At 39.0% G+C, this 26,210-nt stretch overlaps 3 protein-coding genes and 1 non-coding gene across 5 annotated transcripts in view; 2 read left to right on the top strand and 2 right to left on the bottom strand.

Annotated features, from left to right (window-relative positions):
• LOC109198185 (low affinity immunoglobulin gamma Fc region receptor II-b) overlaps nucleotides 1–26,210 on the bottom strand; it is a 997,390-nt gene that overhangs the window by 479,783 nt on the left and 491,397 nt on the right. The gene's annotated exons all lie outside the window — the stretch shown is intronic.
• LOC109201287 (obscurin) overlaps nucleotides 1–26,210 on the top strand; it is a 493,328-nt gene that overhangs the window by 101,146 nt on the left and 365,972 nt on the right. The window lies entirely within an intron of this gene.
• The window catches only part of LOC109196520 (uncharacterized), a 65,046-nt gene that overhangs the window by 5,867 nt on the left and 32,969 nt on the right, over nucleotides 1–26,210 (top strand). The gene's annotated exons all lie outside the window — the stretch shown is intronic.
• On the bottom strand, nucleotides 14,160–17,814 carry LOC112846470 (zinc finger MYM-type protein 1-like). Of its 2 annotated transcripts, XM_025906010.1 has the most exons (3): nucleotides 17,760–17,814; nucleotides 16,748–16,891; nucleotides 14,160–16,520 (listed from the first exon to the last, which is right to left on the bottom strand). In XM_025906010.1, the coding sequence occupies exon 3, from the start codon at nucleotides 16,016–16,018 to the stop codon at nucleotides 15,047–15,049; it is 972 nt and encodes a 323-aa protein (XP_025761795.1). In that variant the 5' UTR covers nucleotides 16,019–16,520; nucleotides 16,748–16,891; nucleotides 17,760–17,814; the 3' UTR covers nucleotides 14,160–15,046. The 2 variants fall into 2 exon arrangements, with proteins under 2 accessions (XP_025761795.1, XP_025761796.1); XM_025906011.1 differs by having other exon boundaries at nucleotides 14,160–16,891.

The raw sequence follows: 26,210 nt of genomic DNA on the forward strand, positions 1-26,210 counted from the left end.
GAAATAAAAATGCATCTGTTCACAACTTGCTCTGTTGTTGAATCTCTTCCCCTCACTCAGGTTTCTCCTGCTCGCTGTGGTTACACTGATTGGCTGTCACTGGTAGATTTAATAAAGGAACAAAAACAAAAGTACAAATAGCATTAATTATAACTGCTCACACTCATTTAGGAGCAATTCTCAAATGTTCAAAATACAATCAGATCATATTAACCTGGGTTACTTTCTCATTACTGATCAATAAACTCAGTCGTGCTTCAAAGTAATTCTAGTAAATAAACTATTCATGTATGTAATTAATTGTAAATACACATAAAAAAATCATAGTGCTGATCAAAACAGTATTTCAGAGTATTTTGTGGAACAAAGTTTGCTATAGTTTCACCATTAAAGTTTCATAATATTTAATGATTGAATTATTTCCATCAAGTTCTTTCTATTTTTCTGATTCAGTCATTTACTGTTATTTTCTTATTCTAAACTGAACTGCAGCGAAACCAAAGGCTGAACTGAGAGCTGATAACACAACTGTTCTAGTAGGGGGCAGTGTGACCCTGACCTGCTCTGTGAGCCCATCATCATCATCATCATCATCATCTGGATGGAAATACTACTGGTACAGAGATGGGAAATCTTATGAAGCTTTGACAAATGGACAAATCAGTGTCTCAGAGGGAGGACTCTACAGCTGCATAGGAGGAAGAGGAGAACCAGTTTACTACACAGAGGACAGTGAGTCAGTCAGGATTGACACAACTGGTGAGTTTAAATCTAACTTCCTACAAAGCACTACATCTGATGGTAATTGAACTGTTTGTCTTTCATGTGTTTTTATTGTACTTTTTTGAACATTAACAGTGTCAAACAGGCCTGTTGTGACTCTGTATCCAAACTGGTCTGAGATATACAGAGGAGAGATGATCACTGTCAGATGTGAGATCCATGGAGGAGACACTGAGTGGGATTATGAGTGGGAAACAAACAGCGTCATAAAAGCTCCAAATCAAAATGAACACAGGATTAGATCTGCTTCATCATATAACAGTGGAAAGTATCGCTGTAAGGGCAGAATGAAAAGTTCACAGAGTAAAACAACAGAGTGGAGTGATTCAGTCACACTGACAGTTTCTGACAGTAAGTCATATTTGCTTTAAGCTGTTTGAACACTTTGTAAAATGTGTTTCTGTTCATATAGTATGGGCTCAAATTGTGGTCATAAATATTTTGTACTTGTAAATCAGTTTTGTATGTGTAAAAAGAATTTGTGTGTGCGTAAAAAAGATTTGTGTGTGGACTTAGCCAAAAAAAAACCTGCAAGTTACAAGTACGAATTTTGACCCTATTTTTCTTCCTTTCAGCTGATTGGTCAATGTCATGTCAATCATAAATGTAACAATCCAATCAGAGAACAGATGGGTTTGGCTGTCGGAGGGGCGCTTTTTTGAACTGCAGGTCCTTGAAGGGAATAAATGCCCTTTACATGCCAACCCAGCGTTTTCCTTCATCACCACGAAGGAAAACAGTCTGTGGTCGTCTGAGTTTGGTGATTTTTGTGTCACAGGTCTATGTGCTTAATAGAAGGACTTCCACAGCCTTTTCAACAGCGCTGCGGACCGCGGGGGGGCAGTGTTTTGGAAATGACAGTCTTCACTACAAAGCTTTCTTCGTTATGAATTAGTATACATGTTTTTATTGAACATTTGAAGAACTAGCAAAAAAACCAGAAACTCTTGTAGAGGACATAAAGTCCGAGATAGAAATGAGAAGGAGCAGGTGCATCTAGTACAGGTAGAGCTGCTGCAAAAACCCACAGAGCTCAGCAGCCAGCACAACAAATTCTGGATCCTTTGCTTTTAGTTAGCAGTTAGCATTAGCAGCACATCCTGCGTCCAATGTAAAAGGACTTTTATGCTGCGCACTGTGACTCACAGCAATGGTCCCGGGTCAGCCCTGACTTTGTGTTAAACTAATCCTAAAGTAATCATGGTATTTCTAACCACTGACATACCACAATTTTAACCTTTCAACAGCTGCTGAAAGTTAGCGGACCTAGCTGCTATCGGATATTTATATAGAGATCCTCCAGCTTCAAACTGTATTACCCTTCAAGGACCTGCAGTTCAAAAAACCGCCCCTCCGACAGCCAAACCCATCTGTTCTCTGATTGGATTATTACATTTGTGATTGACATGACATTGACCAATCAGATGACAGGAAGAAAAATCGGGTCAAAATTCGTACTTATAACTTGCAGAGTTTCACACGGGTTTTTTTGGCTAAGTCCACACACAAATCTTTTTTACACACACAGAAATTCTTTTTACACATACAAATCCTGATTTACAAGTACAAAATATTTATGACCACAATTTGAGCCCATAATATAGACTGAGATTATTATTCAGTGGGGAGGTAGAGCGTACAGCCCGATCTGGCGGGGAGGTGTGGGAAGCCAGATCGGGCACCCCCCTTCCAGCTCTCCTCTCTGCTCTCTCCTATCTTGTCCCTTTTGTCTTACTCCTCTCTATCACCTTTTCTATCCCTTTGAAGAAGTTAGGCTCCATAAATGCTAAAGAGGTCAGCATTATTTCTCAGTTGCAGTAAATAGATAAGAGAAAATAAACTGTAGAAGACTAAACAGAAGAAAGAAGAAGAGAAATAACAATTTAACATAAACCAGTGACACGCTCCGGGGCCTGATCAACCCTGGCAGGGCCTCCTTGGATGAGGGCGTCTAGTGATAATGGTCGAAACACCCGATGAATCCAAGGTCTACTACTGACGATGTGTCCCAAATTTTAATATGATAATCTAGATGAGATCTCTAATCCCTAAACCTAACCACGGAAGAAAAAATGGCAGATTAGCCTGGGTAAAAGACCGAAAGTTGAGACACACAACGATGTGTGCAGCTGGTAAAGTTTCTGGGCTGCTTTTCCTCATAACAGCCATCCTCAAGATTCTCTCAATTTAAAGCAATGCTTTATCAGGGACTGTAACACCTAGTCCTTTTACTGAATCTTTGTATAAAGTGAGCTCACTGTTCAGAGACTGTACTACATGTTCACTGAGAGAAAATCTTTCTTGAACAGATAAACCCCGTCCTGTCCTCACTGTGTCTCCATCATGGCTGAGTCCTGGAGCCTCAGTAACTCTGAACTGTGAGGTTGAACATCTGTCTGCAGGATGGAGCTTCTACTGGTATAAAGCTGTTCCTGATCTATCAGAGAAATCCTCCAGTTATGAGCTGCTACCTGATGGCAGTGGGACTGCACAGGACTCCTACATCATTCATGGACAGACACACACAGCAGGATATGTGTGCAGAGCTGGAAGAGGAGACCCAGAGTATCACACTGATCACAGTCAACCAGAGTTTGTCTGGTCTGCAGGTCAGTTTGTTTCTCTCTGTCCTTTCAATGAGCTCATGTTAGGTCCTCATCACCAATTCACCAATGTTTCATCAATATTTAGACCATTAAAATCTCATCTCCATGACAACCATTGATGTCTGTGTACACTGAACTGAATATTTTCCTTTCTCTCTGTGATCAAACCAAACTGAATTTCCTTGTTTCTTTTTCATGTTTTTCGCTTTTTATTTAATGTGATAACATGAAAAACAAAAGACAAATATGAGATTTTAAATGTTTTCTCTTTGAATAATTTTACTTTGATATTTAAACTCATGTTACTGTTTGTACTGATTATTTTTACTTAGTGCACAGACAGGATTTACACAGTTAAGACTCTTTGTTTAGTGCTCAGGTAGGTGTTCAGATAAAAAAGTCAAATATAGTTAATAAAGAAACAAAGATGTCAGCAGGCAGGTTAACAGCTCTGACAAATACAAGAAAAACACTGACTACAGATGGACGCTAGAAGAAGACGTCACAAATAACAGCTGCTGTTATTGTTCATTTCAAATATCCTTCAAAGGTTTTTAGTTTTGGTCCTGCTGCTGCAAAATATCTCACTGTAGAAGGAATCTGTGAAACAGACAATATCACAAAATTATGACAGAAACATGACAGCAAATGACTGAAGTGTGTTCAGAGTGATCTGTATCAGGTGGATAATGCTGAGAGTGATGACTCAAAGCTCATGATGTCACATGACGTGTACCAAGCTCTACATGAGCTGCCAGCAGATAAAGCATGTGGGTTAGATCATCTTAAACATGTCAGTATTCGGCTCCTTTGTTTTCCATTGATTTGACTGTCTGTGTGATTCAGGGCTTGTTGTCAGACTCAGTGTTGTCTGTTCTATTAGTGCTGATCAGGGTTAAAGCTGGTAAAGTCCTGATAATTATATGTCTTTAACCTCAGTCAGTATGATATGAAAACTTGTAGAAAGAATTCTGCTGACAGATTAAGCTCCAACGCCCCGGCTTAAGAGTTATGTAGCCCATGATGTCAAGCCTTTTATGCAAATATCACCATGAGTAATATCCACAGAAACCTTAAAATCTTAGCTAAATACTCAAATAAACCATTTCTACAACCACCAAACAGCGAAAATAAGTGATAATTTAAAGAGCAGTCACTCAAATGCTAAGCAAACGCAAAAAGTCTCCAGACTCCATGTAATGATGTAAAGAAAGGCTAGTTAGCTTCTGGAGCTATCAACAATTCCAAAACACCAAGTTTCACCATGCTCCGAACAACATTCACTGAACCAGCCTCAAAAGAAGACCATAAAAAGCTTAGCAGAAAGTTATTTATTAGTCTGAGTCAAAGAGGGGATCAAAAATCATGAGAGTCCTGGTTTACTGGTGTCCCAGTTTGAACTAAAATGAGGTGATAACATTTCAGTCCTGTTTGGGGTGAGCTGAGTTTTTGTAGGAAAATGGTCTGTATGTATTCTTTTATTTATTTATTTTTCATATTTATTTTATGTGATTTTTTATTATTTTTTTTATTTTGGATGATTGGATCTATAATAAAGACAATAAAGTTTTCATGATAACCATCATAGTTTGACCAAACAAACACTGCATCTTATTGAAATATTATCACTGATCTTCAGAAAAAAAGCTTCAAACAAATATTTTCACTGTGATATTTTGAATGCTAACATCTGTGAGCTTTGTCTCTTCTCTGCATGTTGTTTCCAGATGTTCATTCAGCAGCGTCTCTCACAGTGAGTCCTGACAGAGTGCAACACTTCACCTCTGACTCTGTCTCACTGACCTGTGAGGGAAACTTCACTGAGTGGAGAGTGAGGAAGTTCTCTGAGGACGGCCGACTGTACTCTGACTGTAGGAGAATGACTGGATCCACATGTAACATCAACACATCAAAGTCAGATACTGGAGTGTACTGGTGTGAGTCTGGATCAGGAGAGTTCAGCAGTGCAGTCAACATCACTGTACAGAGTATGTTATTATACATTTACTTCTTGGATCTGAATGATTTAGACGTCACATGAACATTTGTCCCAGCTTTGCTGTATGTGAAGTAATTCTATGTGGCAAAACAAACAAAAAAGAGAATTTCAGACAATTTCAGGCACCAAATCATCAAAATATTCTTGGTTGTTGGTCTCATTTCACTCAATCTTTTCATAATCCAGTTTGTCAAAATTTGACAACAGTATGTTTTATTTTCTCTGTCAGAATAAAACTCTAAATTTAGGGAAAAACGTCATGCAAAATAACACAAACATACAAGCATTTCAATTTCACCTTTAACCATTCAATAATTGTATCGATAATAGTTTGACTCCTGCAGGGAAAATGATGGGAGCACATATGCCAACTATATTTCCAGTCATCTTAATTAGATTTTGAATTTGGGATCTGAGCTTGACAGAAAGTTTGCCAAACCATGTAGTGATACCATAACAGATTCAACAATCTCCACATAAAATAGTAACATGATGCATTTATTTACTCCATGGACCCTGAGCCTTCTAAAAAATGCAAATGGTGACTTTACGAATGATCCACGTGATGAACCCACTGAAACTGAACATCTAAACACTGAAATATTGTCACTTGTTCAAACTTCTCTCCAATCATTAAAACCAGGCTGAGATCTCCGAAAGGAAAATCTCAGAAAATCTCTCTGAAGCCAGGTCTGCATGTAGATCATGAGACACGACTCACAGCTTTTTCTCGAAGGTTTGCATCAGCTGGTCTGACTGAAACAGTTGTGTGTGATTGTGTCACAGATGATGGTAATGGTCCTATCCTGGTGAGTCCTGTTCATCCTGTGACTGAGGGAGCTTCTGTTAGTCTGAGCTGCAGTTTGAAAACACAAAAAATACTTTCCAATGTGTTTTTCTATCACAATGACAAACTTATTCAAAATGATACCCGAGGGGAGCTGAAGATCTCTGCAGTGTCAAAGTCTGATGAAGGTTTCTACAAGTGTCAGTCCTCAGGAAGAGAGTCAGCACAGAGCTGGATGTCAGTTAAAGGTGAGCAGGATCAAAACATTTGATGTGTTTCTGTAAATGAGTTTCATGACCGAGAAGACATATAAGATTGTCTGTTTAAAGACTTGAAGTCACCTGGATCTATTTAGTCAGAACTTTATAAAACTATTATGTAATATCTCTAAATTGTCAGGTTTAATATCGTTGTGATTCAGGACTCAAGTGTGGGACTCAGGTGAAAACAGCAGAGGATGTAATCAGTGAAAGTTTCTTTATTCAAACAAAGGATAATTCATTTAACACAACAGATTGTGAGCTTCAACTTGGTCAACAAGAACAAAACATAAATGAACCTAAACTTAAGGAGTGAGTCCTACAAAAACATCTTAACTGAGGTGAGAGAGACAGGCCAGAGGAGCGGACATAACAGCGTGAGGGCGACAGATCTGTGGGAGAGGAGAGAGCAGTTAGGGCAGGAAATCTGAGAGGGAATGTGACAAGACAGAGAGTGTTCATAAAGTGGCTGCAACAATGACTTACTTGGAGTCCAGACTAGTTGGGAGTAAAGGATGAAGGCAGAGGTCTGTGGAAACTGCTGAAGGGTGGGCAGGCAGGCAAGTGAGGAAGAGGCTCTGAGGGGGGCAGCAGTGGTGGTGAATAGGGGGGTAATGATCCAAGGTGGCAGGCGTCTGACTGGAGGTGAATGATGGCATGAAAACGAATCTTGAAGCAGGAAGGAACTGAAACAAGGGGAAAATCTGTTAGCATACAAATCTTATTTTCCTAGAAAGGATCCCAGCAGACCTGCCTGGTTACCTCACTGACGAGCTGCAGTCATGTTAACTATCCATTAACATTTGGCTTACATCCACCGAGGTCTTCAAGGTCAACTTTATGACTCAATAAAAATCCTTATAACACAGAAACTATGATTCTTACAAAGGTGTTGTGTCTTGTCAACATATAGAAAGTACTGTATAAAGATTTAAAATATCATTTGTTTGACCTCTGACCTCACTTTTACATTTCACAGCTGCCTTTCTTATCATGTTGAAAAAAAAAATCTGCCTTTGGACTTATTTTTACTGCACTACAAACTTCTGACAGTAAAAATAAAAAAAATACACTGAAAATATAATATTTTTTTTCTTTGAAAGTAAATACAGTCAACAGAGTGAGCTGTCTTAGCAGAGATTTGTGCTCTCAGAATGCTTCTTTTACACTTTATTAATAATTAATTATTGTTTGTTGTTACAGTAACTGTGTCAGGAGCTGACAGCTCTTCATCTCCTGTGTGGTTGATGGTTGGACTGGTTTGTGGAGTCTCTCTCATTATTATTCTCCTGCTCTTGTTGTATCGCTGCAGACAGTCCAAGTGTAAGAGCCTCTTCTTTTCATGCTGTATTAGAGAGTTTATTTACTACATACACTTTAATTATTCACACATATACATGTATTCTGATCTCATGACACTAAATATCAGTGGAACAATTTATACATGACAAACATGTGTAATAACATTTGTCTCTTTCACAGATTCCTGCTTCACCAGGTTGGTAAAATACTTTTTATTATTATTTTAAACAAACATCAGTTACTTTTGAGTTTATTGTGTTTATTTCCTGTTTTAGGTCGATCCAGTCTGAGAGTCACAGTCCGGGCTCCTCCACAAATCATGGAGTCAACCAGGATGAAACTCATGTGTACGGCTCTCTTCAGCATGGTCAGCATTTAAACTGATCTTTATTATCATTATTAATATTGACTTTTATTAAACCTCCATTAACATGAACATTTATCAGGTTCATTTTGTGTTCAGCAGTTTTTCAAAGAACATTTAAAGATCTTACTGTCCTGGTTTTGACTCACTCAGTGTTTCTGTTTTTGCTGTTTTTAACTGTAATAAAATGATTAATGTGAGCCTGGCTTGTTTTTTTCTTTAGGTACTGCTGACGTTTATGAATCAGTCACACAAGTCACAAACAGAAATGGTACAGTATATGTGCTGGAAAGCACAGAACAGTTAGAGATGAAACTTGTTTTTGATTTAATGAAACTAATTCAATGTGACATGTTTTTACAATCCTGTAAATAAAATATGAACATTTCACTATTAGATACTCTTTTAGACAGTTAATTTACCACATTAACTTTAATTATTTAAACATATATTCTGATTTAATGACACAAAATATCAGTGAAACATTTAAACCTTATAATTTAAATGAAAGAATCTGAACAGTCTGATGAAGAAGACCAGCTCTGTTCTGGGACGTCCTCATGACCCAGTGGAGGTAGTCAGTGACAGGATGGTGGCTCAGCTGTCATCCCTGTTAGATAACACCTCCCACCCCATGCAGGTCACTCTGACAGCACTGAGCAGCTCCTGCAGTGACAGGCTGCTGCACCCACAGTGTGAAGGAGAGATTTAGGAGATCTTTCCTTCCAGCTTCTGTCAGACTCTACAACATACATCATCATATTGAAACACACATGCACACACTGGTGTCTGTACATATCTCAATGTGCAATACTCTATACCTGCTACTACTATCATCCATCGACTACACAATGAAATGCTGCTTTCTGCAGCTGCTGCTGGTACAACAGAATTGATATTCTCTACTTTGTGTTGTGTACATTTTTATTCTTACTTTGTGATATATTATATTATTTAGTTTAGTCAGTTACTGTTCTTACTGTCTCTGTGCTACTGTGACCACTTAGTTTCCTCCGAGATTAATAAAGTATTCTTATCTTATCTCACAGATTCCTGCTTCACCAGGTTGGTATAATACTTTTAATTATTATTTTAAACAAACATCAGTTGCTTTTGAATTTATTGTTGTCAGATCTCCTGTGGCAGATGAGTGGGGGTTGAGAATTAGGACCCAAGATGAAGGCAGCTGAGATGCAAGTGAGTTTTATTTATAAAGTGGTGAAACAAACAGAAACAGCAAAGGCGTAAACATAAACTAAGCAAACCTAAACTGGAAAAAACTAACAAAAACAAACCTGAAACCTTAAATGGCGATGCAGGGAGGACGACACAGAATGATGCAGGGAAAGAACACAGACGAACCAGCAACAAGCACACGAGGACACACACTATAAATACACACAGAGGGAAACGTGGAATAGCAAACATGAGGAAGACACAGCTGAACCAAATTGACCTGATGAAACAGGGGAAAACGTAAACTGAACACACTAACAGAAGACACGGACCTTCACAATAAAACAGGAAATGCACAGAGACACGGTACAGACACTAACCAGAGGGAACACAGAAACCAAACTTTGGGAACTAAAAAGTCTAAACCCCAGTACACAATCAGAACAAACTAGAACACAAGATCATAATAATGAAAAACACAAACTGATCGGTTAAAAGACCGAGGACCATGACAATTGTGTTTATTTCATGTTTTAGGTCGATCCAGTCTGAGAGTCACAGTCCGGGCTCCTCCACAAATCATGGAGTCAACCAGAATGAAACTCATGTGTACGGCTCTCTTCAACATGGTCAGCATTTAAACTGATCTTTATTATCATTATTAATATTGACTTTTAGTGGGGATAGGCTAATTGATCAATCTAAATTGCCCACAGGTGTAAATGTGAGTGCGAATGGTTGTCTGTCTCTGTGTGTGAGCCCTGTGACAGACTGGCGACCTGTCCAGGGTGTAGCCTGCCTCTTGACCTATGACAGCTGGGACAGGCTCCAGCGCCCCCGCGACCCTGAAAAGGATAAGCGGAAGCGAGTGGATGGATGGATACTGACTTTTATTAAACCTCCATTAACACAAACATTTATCAGGTTCAGTTTGTGTTCAGCAGTTTTACAAAGAACATTTAAAGATCTTACAGTCCTGGTTTTGACTCACACAGTATTTCTGTGTTTGCTCTGATCTTTAGTGTAACTGTAATAAAATGATTAATGTGAGCCTGGCTTGTTTTTTTCTTTAGGTACTGCTGATGTCTATGAATCAGTCACACAAGTGACAAACAGAAATGGTACAGTATATGTGCTGAAAAGCACAGAGCAGTTAGAGATGAAACTTGTTTTTGATTTAATGAAACTAATTCAATGTGACATGTTTTTACAATCCTGTAAATAAAAATATGAACATTTCAGGTTCAGATGAATACGATGATGTCACCTCCTCTCTTATTGAGTTTAAGGATCTTAGAACTAAGAGTGAGTACACCAAAGTTCATTTTATAAGAAATAAACCTGGTTTAGAAAGGGTTTTTTTGAATAGTATGAAATTAATTTTGGGGCGGTTTATTAATGTAAGTTAGGTCTGGTAGCACTTTTCTCATGTCAGGAAACACAGACATTTATTCAAATTTATTATTTTACTCTTTTCATCTTTTTAAATCTCTGTATTCAGTGAGATGGCAAAAACAGTTAAACACCAAACAAATGAAAAATAAAAACATATATTCATCATTATTTGCAAGCTACATGTTTACTGTACAAGCCAAAGTAATCTATTACAGGCACAATTAGCATAACAACACATTACAGTGATCTTAGAGTGCCATTGCACTAAGAATCATATATTAGTCTGGACCAAAGCCAAGTGGATAATAAAGCTCTATTTTACCCTAATTACTTCCTTCAATATTATACATGTGAACTTATCACTTTCTGTGATAGACAAATACAACGTAGCACATAATTGTAAAGTGGTATGAAAATGATACATGATTTTCAAAATTTTAAACAAAGAGCAAAAGAGGTGGAAGAAGGTGCTCTGGTCAGACGAGACCAAAGTTAGACTTTTCGCCTTCAAAAAGCTACATGTGGCAGAAAAGTAACACCGCACATCATCCTGAACACACCATCCCCACTTTGAAACATGGTGGTGGCAGCATCATGCTGTCGGGATGCTTTTCTTCAGCAGGGACAGAAAAGATGGGTGGAGCTAAGTACAGGGCAACCCTGGACAAAAATCAGTTGGAGGCTGCAAAGGACTTGAGACTGGGAAGGAGATTCACCTTCCAGCAAGACAATGACTTAAACATGCAGTAAGAGCTACAATGGAATGGTTTAGATCAGGGGTGGGCAACTCCAGGCTTTAAGGGCCAGTGTCCTGCAGGTTTTTGATGTATCCTTGATCCAACACAGCAACACACTGATTTAAATGGCTAAATTACTTTATCAACATGTCTTGAAGTTCTCCAGAGGCCTGCTAATGAACTAATCATTTGATTGAGGTGTGTTGACCCAGGGTGATATCTAAAACCTGCAGGACACCGGCCTACCCCTAGATCAAAAATTATTCTTGTGTTAGAATGGCCCAGCCAATGTCCAGACCTAAATCTCACTGAGCATCTGTGGCAAGACTTGAAAATTGCTGTTCACAGATGCTCTCCATCCAGTCTGGCTGAGCTTGAGCCATTTTGCAACAAAGAGTTGGCAAACATTTCAGTTTGTAGATGTGCAAAGCTGGTAAAGACAAACCCCCGAAAGACTTGCAGCTGTAAGCGCAGCAAAAGGTGGCTCTACAAAGTATTGACACAGGAGGGTTGAAAACAAATGCACGCCACACTTTTTAGATTTTTATTTGTTTAAAATTTTGAAAACCATGTATCATTTTCATACCACTTCACAGTTATGCACTATTTGTGTTGGTCTATCACAGAACATCCCAGTAAAAAAACATTTAAGTTTGTGGTTGTAAGGTGAAAAAATGTGTAAAAGTTCAACGGGTATGAATACTTTTTCAAGTTGTTGTATCTCTGTCTGACAATCAGTTTCATTTAGTCGAGTAACAGCATCGCAGCACAAAACACACCGTTGTTTAAAGTATCCCAGGTGAATTATTAATGATTTTTTACTGATACAGAAGAAGATAGAGAAGTGTTTCAGCTTCACATGTTTTCCAAAAAAAAAAAAAAAATCTTTACAACACAGAACAAATTACAAATGATAAGTTATGTGTATGTCTGAGGCCAGATATTTACATGAAAGTAAAACCAGGTGATTTCCTCCTCCACACAGGTACAGAGTCTGTCTGCACCTTCTAAACAAAGCCTGAAAGGTACAGTTAATGTTTCACACCTTCTGTAAAGACTCAAACACACAAAACAGAACTTCACTTTGCATCAAGGGGAGACAATGCTTTTATAATAAACTTTATTGTTCTCCAACACAGGTGGGACAGGCATGAGGGGCAGCCAGTGACCCCTCACACACGTCCTTATGCTGATATCCAGGCAGGTTCTCAGTGTTTGTAGCTGCTGATTTATGCAGCAAACATTTCCACAGTCCTCTGCAGCAGATTATAGAAACACTTCTTTTCTCAGCTCACGACAGAAGATCTACAGCTGGGACACTGTTAAGTGGTTCTACGTGAAAAATAGTTAAATATTAACTCAAACATGTTCATGTATGTAAAACAGGTTCAAATGACAAATGCATGAAATTATATTTGTCCTTTAAAGTGGACATGAATAAAGGCTAATTTACATCATGGAGCCTGCTCTCAAACACTGACTCAGATGTAACTGTCTGTGAAACCAGATTTAAGAAATAAGAACTTAAAGTTCATGAAACATTTAAAACAGACTTTCGTCCATGAAGTCCTCGTTGATAAAGTGCTTTACAGACCTGAACATTACAGCTAACAGCTGGATTTTCCTGTGTCAGTGCAGCTGGCCAAACAACGCAGAACCACTTACTGCTAAAGAGACAGACGGTGAAAGCAGACAGTATATCCTCGGTTTAAAATAAATAAATAAATTGTTGCAGCCAAGAGCAGCACAACAGTGACCCCATTAAACTGATGTTTAGTTTTAGAGTTCTTATTTTTCCTGAGTTATTGGTTCTACTATTAGTTACTTAACATAAACTGATGTGAGTCTTGTGACTGAAACTAACCAACCAAGCCAGTGATGTGATGTTCTGTACTGACAGAAGATGGCGCTGAACATGTTTTTATAACTTTAAGCACTTATTTCTTAAATCCAGCTTCACAGATAGAGTTATAGCTGTGTCAGTTTTTGAGAGCTGGGCTCCGTGATGTTCATTAGCATTTATACATGTAGTGTTTCATGTCCCCTTTAATGCTGAACACCTGATGTGACATTTCCACACATTAATTCTGCTCAGTAACAATTTTTTTCAAGAGCACTTGGCTGCAGCCACTGGGGAGCGCCATATTGCGATCTCCACAGTAACCAGAAACACGTGACTTCAGTTAAATCGAATTTGATAGCGAAAACTAAATTGCGTTTTTTTTAGTTAAAAAGAAAAAGGCTGAATTTTTTGTTTCCTTTTTGGAAGATTTTGATTTAGTGAGTTAACACTCGCTAACTTTTATGACCCCGTCTTTATATCTTCTTTTTCTTTGTACAAAGGTTGAAATTTGTGTTTTCTGAATGTATACTATACTGCATTTTGTTTGTATGTTGATTTTGCTAATTAAAAAAAATATTATTATGCATTGTTGGGGCGGATCTAGAGAAAAATTTTGGGGGTGGCATGGAGATCAGATAGGGTGGCAAAGTCAAAGCCATTTCTTTACACAATACATGCCATATATAGTCAAAATACATCAATTTGCAGTAAATTGCATGTTTAATATAACGTAGTCTAACATTCTTTTTGGCATTAGCCAAAATAATTAAATATTTCAGTTACATTAAAAAATATTTTGGATTTTATGTACTGTATAACCTATACAACAAATAAGCGTATATCCCAATAAGTACAAAATCCAGAAACCTACACAACACCTACACAACACAAGATGGATTAAGTTGGACTTGTATTTTTAATTAAGTTTCACACTCTTTTTATGTTGGAAATACATTCAAAAGTGTATTACATCCTTACATTAACACCAAAAGGTCAGAAATCTGCACTTTACAAAAAAACACTGAACAAAATAATATGAAAAAAACATTTTTCACCATCAGGATTCACTAGTCAAGTACTTAAACTTTATTTTTCATTACATTAGGCCACGTTGAAGAATATTGTGTCTACAACAACTGAATGCGGCGATTTCCATGTTGGTGAGCAAACCGTCTGACAAATTTATCCAAATCCAATGCTTTTGTGCGTTTGGACTCAATACTGAGTATAGACAGATTGGACAGTCTTTCCTCTGTCATAGTTGACCGTAAATAGTTTTTAATTATCCTCAAAGCAGAAAAGGTCCTTTCACAAGATGCACTGCTGACAGGCAACACTACAGCTATTTTGCACAGCCGGAACAGTTCAAAAAACACATCATTATACGACTCCAAGAAACTCACAAATTGTAGGAGAGTGGTAGGAACTGTTTCATCACTCTTTGCAAGTCTTTCTAAGACTCGTCTAATCTGAGGTACTTCATGCTTCAGATCATTAGTATTGGAGTCATAAACACGGGCAAGAAGTAGTACATCCTCCTCTCTCAAAAATGTGCCACTTGATGGATTTAATGCCTGAACACCTTTCATAATATTACAGTTCAGCCTAGAAATGCGTCTTTCCATTTCTCCCATCATACAATCTATAACTGGGTAGAATACTTGGATTCTGAACATTTGTTTGCTGTCTGGGTCTGCATGCTGTCCAAGGGTAGAAGTAACAAGAGAATCATGAAGTTTTCTTGCTTTCTGTATTGATCGTTTTGGGATGTGTTGGGTTGAAATGCCACTTTTTTCACGTTTCTACAATATCAGTCCACAGGTCATCAAAAAAGGATTCAGTTCGGTAATAAACCATTGTCTCCTTAAGCGATTCAACTAGGTTTATAGCCTTAGACAGGTCAACAGTTTTGGACTGAAGCATTTCTGATAACATATTAGAATCACTCAATACTTTTCTGAAGAGTGCAAGGCATCCAACAAAATTCAGATCCATTTGAACCAGAATGTCCTTTGCTTCTACAGCTCTCTGTGCATTGTTCTCTGATGAGATCTCTTCTAGTACATGCAAAATTGCAGGCAACCTGTCCATGATACTGCGACATGCTATATGTCTAGAAGACCAACTTGTATCACTAAGGCGCTGCAGTTCTCTTGGTACCCCATGAAACATTTCCTGCTGCACTGTTAGCCATTTCTGATGGACGTAAGATCCAGATATGAATGTGTATAATCGTTCTAGCAAAGAAAAAAAAATTCCTACATCAGGCACACTTTGGACTGTATCTACTATGACAAGGTTTAAGCAGTGGGCACTACAGTGAATGTAGAAACCATACTTTGCCACCTCCTTTATCCTAGCTTGTACACTCATCACAGTTGCTCCATCATACCCTTGGCCAACAAGGTTCTGTCTGTAGTCCAGCCCATGTTTTTCTAAACAGCCAATAATCTTGCTGGTCAGCCCAGCAGCATCCAGTCTGTCTGCCTCTTGAAACCCCAAGAAACTCTCGTGTATTGCACCATTATAGTAGTATCTAACTATAAAAGAAATTTGCTCTGATTTACTGACATCTTTAGTCTCATCTACAATGACTGAAAATTGTGCACTGTCTTTAACTTCTTGCATGATCTCCTCAGCAACCATTTCAGCCAAACATGAAACAATTTCATTCTGGATGGTTTTACTGGTGTACAAAGCATTTTTGGCTTGTTGTTCCAGTCTCCTTTTAACCCCAGGGTCATGATTGCCTACCATGTTCAACATTTCCAGGAAAATGCCCCTTTTATTTGAGTCAGCAGACTCCCTGTGTCCACATTGAGCTATATTTTCTGTAGCAGTCAAGATTAGAATTTCTGCTATAGTCTTAATGTAAGTCTGGTTTTCAAGCACTTGTTTCTGGCGATGGTCATCATTGCAGTCATCAGAGTTTCATTTTTTTCACTCATTTTTTAATTCTCTGCCCAAGCAATCATTGCTGTTTTATGACTCTGAGACTTTGCATGAGAACAGAACCCACTGTCTTTAAACATTGCTTTCTTCCAATTACGATATCCAACAACTGAAGTAAACACACTTTTGGGAGCATCAGGAAGAGAGAAATGCCGGCAAGCAAAGCAGTAACAAGAGTCTCTACTCTGGGAATATTCCAACCAAGGGAGTATTTTGTACCATTCTGGGCGGAAGCTCCTCCTGCTGCATCCTTGATATGTCTTAGGAAAACTCACATGTGACTGTGTTGGGTTGTCACTTGTGGCTTTGGATATGTCTAAAAATCACATACAAAACACAAAATATTGCATGAGCTTCAACTGTGTTTTGAACAACCTATTTGCTCAAATAATCTGATACGCACAAATTAATTAATTAGATTTGTATTGCAACACAATGCTAATGCATATTTAATATGATTAAACCATTACTGTAATTTAGTTTTACATGTTAGTTATATATTTTATTTTTCTACATTTATGCAAATTCAGATAGACATCTTACCATGGGGATCGCTTTGAATAAACACAGAGAACTCAGGCTGTCTCTCCTTCCCTCTGCTGTCTGACCCCATCACCTCCTCTGCTTTGGACCATATGTCTATTTCTTCTTCCTCTGCTGCTGCTTGCCCTGGTTCAGCTTCTTGCCCTGGTTCATAGTGATGGGATTTCCGGCTCTTTTTAGAGAACCGACTCTTTCGGCTCGGCTCACTAAAAAGAGCCGGCTCTTTCGACTCCCAACCGGCTCTTCAGGTTGTTTTGTTGCTTTAATTAATTTATTATTAACAATGATATAAAATTATGCACAAAAGGAATTACTAATGTAAAAACAAGTGGTTTTATTTATATATGTTTATATATAAAAATATACAGTGGCCCCTAAAGACAAAACACGTACAAACTTCAAAACACATTTCTAGCGTTAACTGAACTTCAAAACAGAGCTACCTAGATCACTTAAATTACACAATTGAAACCATATGTGTATGGTTTGTGTATTTATACACAAGCACTCATATATATTCAAATAATTTAAAAAAAACTGTTCATTTACTTGTTACTACCGCACACCAAATCCGGTCGTTGGTACTTGCTGACTTGTGTAGCCACTAGGTAACAAAAGCTCAACACTGCGCCTAGCCTCCTGTAGCACTTCTGTTGTGTTTTGTACGTGTTTTGGAGTTTTTACGTGTTTTGTGCTTTGTCTCTAGGGGCCATCGTAAATATACTTTTATTTATTCCCTCCACATAAAATGTAATAAATAAATCATATAATACAAAAACCAACTATTCACAGTTCAACTTTTAACTATTTAAATTTTCAGCTTTTTCCTTTTAAACAAATTTAAAGTGAAACAACACAAAACACTGCAAACCACAACACAATTAAATATAAATATGAAAAAATATGAAAACAAAAAGAAGATGCATATTCTCTGTCATATGGGCCTGCATGAATAAACTTTCTGAATCCTTCATCATCCGCAACTGAAAATAGTTGTGGATGATTACTATACCTTTCTAATGTGACGTTGTTGTCCCTGGCTCTCTTTCTCTCTCTTTCCCTCCCGCTCTGTTCCTGTGCTACTGCGAGTGTAACTACCGCCCCTCCCCCCTCTTCCCAGCGCAAGCACAAGGCTCGCATGCGGAGTGAAGCAGAAAAAAAGTGCGAGAGAGAGGGTGAGAGAAAAAAAACCCAAAACCCACGGCTTGCGATAAGGAGCCGGCTCGCACCGTTCATATCAAAGATCCGGCTCTAAGAGCCATTTCGTTCGTGACCGACACATCACTACTGGTTCAGCTTCTTGCCCTGGCTCAGCTTCTAGCCCTTTGTCTCCCTGATCTCTCCTCTTTGTGTGGAAGAAACTAGTGATGTCACCCTTTCTCTTCATACCTCTCAGTAGTTTCTGAAATTATGCAAATTTAATATGAAGGCCCTTTCACAAAATCAGTGCGAATATTTAACCCTCTGGGGTCGCTGGACGCGCCGGCGCGTCAAAATCACATGACCAATTTAAGACGACATAGCTACAAGATGCAGCGAGTCAGAGTCTCCATTTCAACTTGGGTCGAAAGTGTGGACTTCAAACTATATACCAGTTTTTGAATTGTGTCGATAGGCCACGTAAAACCAGAGTTATGATAAGAAATACACGCGATGTTTTTTTCTGAACAAAACAGCGGTGTTTACAGCGGGAAGAACCGTAAAAACGGCATTTTCTACAGACAGCACTAGCAAACACTCTCCGCTTGCGAGTGAAAAAAGAAAAAGAAAAAACACCCCTTCCCTATTGGTGTTAGAGTTTATCATGTTAGCCAATCAAAAAATTGATATGGCAACATGTGACATTTGGTTGCTTAGGGAGAAGGGGAAGTTTTTAGGAGTGACACCCACGACGGAAAGCGGGCGAGCGAGAGAGAGCGAGTTTTCATATGTGAGACATTAGTGATGTTTAGCGTGTTTGGAGGCTGTAGTTAGTTTGTTGTGTAGTTATTGTTTTGTATTGTGTGTCAGTTATACTGCTGAATTTCATATTTTCTCCAAAAAAGCCGTCAAAGGCAGATTCCAGTGTAAACGCTGTTCCCACATGGAAAACTGGACTGATGCACCTCCTGCAGTCAGACCTGCAGGGTTTAGGCCTTTGGTGTTCTCCTCTGTCTTATACTGAACACAAACTACATTTTTTGGACTGGCACAAATAATTTGTGTGCCTTCTTATTTGATGCAGCACACCTGATTGTTCTGTAAATAGGTTTAAATTGTTATATAAAAAAACGCCTGAGGCCATGGCTGCATTTTTAGGTAAATAGTACCATATAACTTTGTTGTTTGCAAAACTTGTGCATAATTTTTAGACATGTACAATTTCTATTTGCATTTCAAGTTATGAAAATGATTCGTTAAACATGTTTGTGGGTTTTACAGTAAAAAATATAACTTTTTTCTACTCGGATTTTGAATTTTTTGTCTGAATTTAGATCAACTGTGCTAATATAGTATACCAAAATGAAAAAATAACTCAAATTTCAGATATTTGAGGTTGTCCTGAAAATAATGATACCAAACAAGGCAAGAAAAACATATTTTAAAGGTGAAATATAGAGGTAAGATCAAAAGTAGTCAAAAACGGCCAATTATACCCTGGACCCCAGAGGGTTAATGCATTAAAAATATTTTTCAGACACCGACCGTGTTATTTCACTGGATGAACTTGCGCATATATTGCAAACCGATTTTTCCAATGTTTCAGATCCGAATACACAAATCAGACCAATCAGATCAATGCATTTGGCAACAATTGCGCTCATAGCTCAAATTGCACACCTGTACTGAATATACAATGACACTTTTTTTTTACTTCAGACACACAGCTGAACACGAGTCAGGATCACTTGGCTCTTTCAGAAAACTCTGCCTCCTCATATGTGATTCCAACTCCGCTAACAAGAGTTGAAGCTGCTCCACCAACATCCTGAAATATGTAGGAAGCCGAGATACAGCTTCAACACCAGGATCAAACGATAATATTATCCCTGCTGCTGTCTTCTCTGAGAAATGGATGAACCATCGTTTAGGAAGATTAGCACCAGCTCATCATCGCTTCATGTCAACTTCATTTTTCTTTTTTTTTAGACAGTTTTATGAGGATAAATTATCCGCAAAAGCGCAACGCGTTCGATGTGTATGTGTATATATAGGTTATACATAACTTTTCATCGTACTGAGACTTACTGCCTTCTTTACGCAACGTGTTCGGTGTAATGGCCTTTACCCTTAATATTAAAACTAAAATGCACTGGATTACACAAATTAAAGTTTGTCTTACGATTAGCACACTTTTTTTAATGATAACCGCAGCTTTCATGGTATACAATAGCAAAAAACAACATTAAATAATAAACATTAAGTACAGGAAAACTATCAGTGAATGTACAGAAATATAAACCTTGTTTTTCATGATTTATTGGGCTAATAACACTTACCTTTATGACATTCCCAGAGTATACAAATCAACAGTCTGAGTTGAAATCTGAATGCTGCGCGTGGTGTTCATTCAAAATGTCCCCTGGCACCAATCAGAGTATAGCGTTGGTAGCTATTGACAACATGTTGGAGGAGCGGCTATGGGCTGAACCATTTTTTTTTAGGAGGCAAGGGGGATTGTGCAATCAATTCAGTTAGTTTTAAAATTCATACTCAGTACAAATTGAAGCTAACTTGATCGAAGCATTAATGCTATCTTATGTTAATAAGCAACACTGCCATATGCAAAAGTAGGGTGCCACCCCATGCCACCCTTCTAGATCCCCCCCTGCATCGTTATTTTTGTGCAAGGAGAGCAAAAAATATAAAACTCTCTCTCAGCTTGTTTATTGCCAAAAATCGCCACCTTTTGTGTTTGTTCACAAAATGCTATAAAATTTATATATAAAAACATTTTTCTACTTTTACCAATTTTACTCTTTAAATTAGCACCAGTGCTTGTCATCAAACCCAAAACTTTATCTAAATCCTTTTTTTTACCCTTTAAACGCCAGTTCAGTTATATATTACCAGTAACTTTCCAGATAAAAAGGTGACAAAGTTCTAATGTTTTCACCATATAATTGATTAAACTTCTTTTTTTTTTTTCATCTGAGCATTGGGGACAAGGCTGTCTTGAAATTGTTGAGGTCACTAGTTTGCACCCCATTTCTTCCAGGATCACTTTTCATTTGTAGGTTTTAGAGGACTCCTACTACTGTGAAGTGGTTTTCATGGGACAAACGCATTGTATTCCAAGACATCCGGGAGATTGTAGAAAAGAGCAGTGATGCCCTTCTTGCCATCTTTCCATAAAAATAAGTGATCTGGAAACTGCTGGGATTACTTACAGCAGTAGCACCTTCTGTACCTGCACAGTGGCGTGTCCAGCGGGGTGGCCTGGGGGGGCACAGGCCACCCCCCCCAACCAGACTGGCCACCCCAGGTGCCACCCCGAAGTTAAAACAATTAAATTCAATGAAATATCAAATGTACGATTATGTTTTCACAGTGAAGGTCAGATATTCGACTGTAAGTGAATGCAGCATCGGCTTCTGCACTATGAGCGTCATGTTAGCAAAGGTAGGAGAGCCAAGCCCGGTGGGCGGATGACTTATTTATTTCTTTTTTTTGTAACGGCATGAACAATGAGAGGTGGTGGATTGGCCAGATGCTGGCCGATGTGTAAAAATAACTCAGTTGTTTGGTGGTGGCTATGGCGGAGCTTCCACAGAGGCCAGCAGGTGGATGAGGGAAGGGGAGGCAGAAGGAGAGACCCGAGGCGGCCGCCGGTCCGAGTGTCAGGTGAACTGAACTTCAGGTAAGAAGTTATGACCTGCAGTCTATCTGGGTCAGATATAAACCAAGTTTAGGTGGAGTTTATTTTCGTTGTGCTGACTTTTTACAGTCAGTTACAATAACTTGTACTGTGTGCTAGCTAGCATGACAGAGTTTCTACACAGCTGGGTGGGTGCTGTGATGTTACTGATAGTGAACTTTATTTTATTCATAAGGTTAGTTAGTAGAGTTTCCAACGGCTCCATAAAAAATGGAATGGTCCCTCATTCAGAGAAAATATTACACGTTTCATATTGAGCTGGGAAGAGATGCTGTTTGTGCTGTACTTCAGCTAGAATGAAAAAAAGACACAAAGCTGGAGTTAATCTGTCCTTACGCTGCACAGCTGCCTTTTCTTCTCTCATTCTCTCCCCTCCCTCTCCTGTTCCTACTTCAATCATGAAACTGATCAATGATCAGCTGATCGGCTTTTCTCTCTTGTTTATTTATCGCCCACTTTGCGCCAGAAAAAGGAAACCAGCGGATGTCGCACTAAACAACAGCAGCACCTTTAAGCTTGATCAGCTGTTGTTAGAATTTATTTAATATTAATTTCTAGTATCAGCTGATGTTTGCTGGAGCCACAGCTGTAAAGCTGCTGGTCATGATGTCGGTTTGGATATGTGGTGAGAGGGAAACATGCAGATGAAACCAGGAGATGTCCTTACTCAGGGTTCGTACGCTTTTTTCAGGGTCAAATTCAAGCACTTTTTAAGCACTTTCAAGGTCCCTTTTTAAGCTTTTCCAGCACACAGTTGCAGAACTGACACACAAAACAAAACGACTACACTACACACTAACTACACAAGAAAACACACTAACTTGAGACTCCAAACATGATAAACATCACAAATCTCTCACGTATCAAAACTCTCTCTCTTTTTCGCTCACTCGCTCTCTCTCTCTTCTCAACAACCAAATACCACATGTTGCCGTATCATTTTTTGATAGGTTGACATGGTACATTTCTCCACCAATAGGGAAGGAGTGTTTTTTCTTTTTTCACTCACAAGCAAAGGGTGTTTGCTAGCGCTCTACATAAAAAACGCCGTTTTTACCGTTTCTTCCCGGAGTAAACGCCACTGTTTTATTCAGAACCCCCCCCCCCCCCCCCCCCCAAAAAAAAACCATCGGTTTTACGTGACCTATCAACACAATTTAAAAACTGGTATATAGCTTGAAGTCTGCACGTTCGACCCAAGTTGAAATGGAGACTGGGTCCGTCGACCCCAGAGGGTTAATCAGAAAGCCTTAAGTTAGCTAGTTATGCATCGGGCTAATGTTTAAAGCTTTCACTTGAGTAAATTAACTCATATTACTGCTAAGTAATGTTAGCTAAGTTCACAGCATATTCCGTAATAGCGCTGCCATACTGCATCACACTCAGTGCATTTCAATCATTTCTCCAGCGAGTTTGATAGCTAGCAAAATAATAACCATAATTTAAAAAAATAGCATGTGTAATGTACACGTACTGAAAAATTATTTACTAGCACTCACCTATCATGCGACTGGAGAACGCAAAATCCGCCATTGTTGTTTTCCATCAAACACTCATTAAAACAGCAACCTACAGGTATGTTAGCGCACTCATCCCCGACTGTCCGAGGGAGGGGCGGGGTCACATATTGAAACAGACGCAAGGCAGCCCAGGCGGGGAAATTTTGCTTTTGCGTCTCATTTTATTTCTCTATCTGATAAGAAAACAATTCAATCAGATAGCTATTTATTGTGAATGAAATACAGTTACATTTTCAAGCACTTTTAAGCACCACATCTGAAATTCAAGCACTTTTCAAACCTTGAAAAGACGACATTAGAATTCAAGCATTTTCAAGGATTTCAAGCACCCGTACGAACCCTGCTTACTGAATCATCAGAGCTGAACAGCTGATGGAGAAACAAGTTTACCTTTTAGGTGACATGAATGAGTTGAAGGGAAGTTGTGAACTGTTTCTGAGAGACAAATAACACCAGGATCCTTTTCTAAGTAGCTGACAGCTGGTAACTGTGCAGGGGCGGGTCTAGCAAAGTTATGCCAGGGGGCCAGGTAGGGCATTAACAGGGAAAGGGGGGCACAAAGAAATACTTTTCTTTTCTTATTCTCATTTAAAATATCTAGCTTTTATTAAATAATTATCTGAATCTTGTGAACAACGTTTTTATCTGACGTAAAATGTATAGAAACAAGACAGTGTACATCACTGTCACAACAGTGTTTGTTTTCATTCAAAGGCTTTATGGCTTTAATACCTGGTGGGCCGGTCTGTAGTCAAAATGCCCAATTTTTTGTCCCAGTCCAGCCCTGCAGATTAATACTGGCAGTGTTACCATGCCAGCTGACTGTATTTCATCATCAGCCAGTGTTGTTCTTTATACATCAATATTACCAAAGTTTACCATAAGGCAGCATAGAAAGTATTTACTTGCTTTCAGGTTTTATTCAAATGTTAGTCTTTTCATTTGTTTCCCCATTTTTTTCCTGTTTCAAAATCAAACACCAGTTTGTGAGAAGATCATCTTCTTTTTTTAATAGGCAGATAAAGTTTTGCATTGGCTAATTTGCCAATTGTATGTTAAAAATGTTCGTGTTTTAATATTCAAAAATGTTTTTGCCCAAAACATATGTGCCCTATATGTCAGTAAAAATACTATGCAAATATTGCTGTCCTTGAATGCTGAATAAACACTGACAAAGCACTGATTGTATCTCTTGTACTTTATCAACGCAGTATCTAAAAACTTTGCACTGTACTGATTAAAATCTCATTCTAATAAGAGTCAAAAGCGCATTCGGTTATTAGGTTTACAGGGTTATTGAATTATGGTTAACGGTTGGTAGAATTTTTTTTAACATTATCTGCCAATTACATCTGCCACGCTTCTCCAAATCTGTGCCCCTACCTGGCCCCCCCAACAAAAATTTTCTAGACACGCCACTGCACCTGCATAAACTCCAGGACAGATTTACTAACAGTGTTTGTCGCTGCATGTGCTGCAGCTGCAGCTTTGAATTTTTTTTAGAGTCAATATTTTGGCTATGGTATCTTGTTATGAAATGTACAAGAGTAAAGGGTTTTTAGCATGTGCTTCAAAGCTACATTTGACTGGGAAACTCAAAGCTCAATAGTACATCATCAGAAATTCACTGCAGCCTGTTGTTCAATCTATACCTCCGGTCCTTTTGTCACCCAGCTGAAAAGAAACACTCTGAAGTCACAAACACTTGTAATGCTTTTATTTAAACCTCTGCACAGAGGGAGATCAAGCAAACTACCAGCAAATCTGAGGGGCAGTTCCTCAGTCCTACACATATATACATTCAGCCTCACACTTCGGGAGAGGATCCCCATGAACTTCAAAACATGCTATGAAACCCTGGGGATCCCCTTATATGGCAACAACAGCAACGCATGGCCAGAGTGGTGATGTGTCGGTCGCGAACGAAATGGCTCTTAGAGCCGGATCTTTGACGTGAACGACGCGAGCCGGCTCCTTACGGTGTGTTCACACCGAACGCGATAGAGGTGGCCAGAGCGTCAGGTTTACATGTAAAGTCAATGGAAAAGCGCGATGACACGCGATTGCGTGTCCGGCGAAAATTCGGAAGCAGATTTGCGTTGCGAAAACGCCAAAACTCGTGAAACGCGCGTCAGTGTAGCGCGTCTGGCGCGTTGGACTCGCGAAAAAAATCACGCGCGTCAGTTTTTGTGTTGCATTTTGTGCATACGCGTGTTTCGCCTCTACCGCTCGAGTTGGAAAAATCTGAACTCCAGCGTCAAATCGCGCCGCGACAACCAATCAGGAGCCTGGTGACGTGGCTGTAACCTAGGTCAAAGGGGCAGATCCAGCCAAAGCCCTTCATTCTTCAATGGAGGGAAGGCTAATCAACGCCGTAGCAAACAACCTGAAGCTGTACGACACCAGCTGCTTTCTGTACCGAGACAGGAATATAAAGGACCGAGCTTGGAGGAAGATATGTGAAGAGATCGGGCAACCTGGTGAGTTCATTCATTTCTCTTTTGAAATTTTTCACTGACCCGAGGAAGCCGCACAAAAGCTAGCAAGCCACCGCTATTTTCCCACTGATGTACAAATACCATTCTGCTTTTATGCATGTTGTCATATAGGAATATATTTTGTTTATTAATAAACAGCACACAGTGGTCCCGCTCATCCGTCACTGCCTCGTTTTTTCGCTGATTTTTTTTTTTTTTTGCACAGTACAGCATTGCATTCTGCAGCCTGACTGACATCTCCTCCGTGTCGTGTCTCCTGCGCTTGTCAAATTTATCATGTTTTGTTTTGATAACCATCACGTCCAATAGATAAAACAGCACAAAAACACCCATAACTATGACCCTCATTCGGAAATAGACACCTGCACCGCGAGGGAAAAAGGCGCACGAAAGTGGCAGGCAGATGAAGACAAAACACGGCATAATACTTTTACGTTTTGCAATCTACAAAGGTTTGCACTTTGAGAATCACATTGTGAGAACTGTGACTAATGTTCATGTGTGTGGGGAAAAAAGTGTATAAAGTGCATGGCGAGGGGCTAGTTATTCTGACAACCCCTGCTGCAATAAATGAGGGACCACTGTAT

This window comes from Oreochromis niloticus, linkage group LG3 (genome assembly GCF_001858045.2).
Source record: "Oreochromis niloticus isolate F11D_XX linkage group LG3, O_niloticus_UMD_NMBU, whole genome shotgun sequence".
In the NCBI taxonomy this organism is placed as follows: domain Eukaryota; kingdom Metazoa; phylum Chordata; class Actinopteri; order Cichliformes; family Cichlidae; genus Oreochromis; species Oreochromis niloticus.

Bases quoted from the DNA above. Each gene is read 5' to 3' on its own strand.
- LOC112846470 (XM_025906010.1), bottom strand. From the start codon at position 16,018: ATGTTGAACATGGTAGGCAATCATGACCCTGGGGTTAAAAGGAGACTG.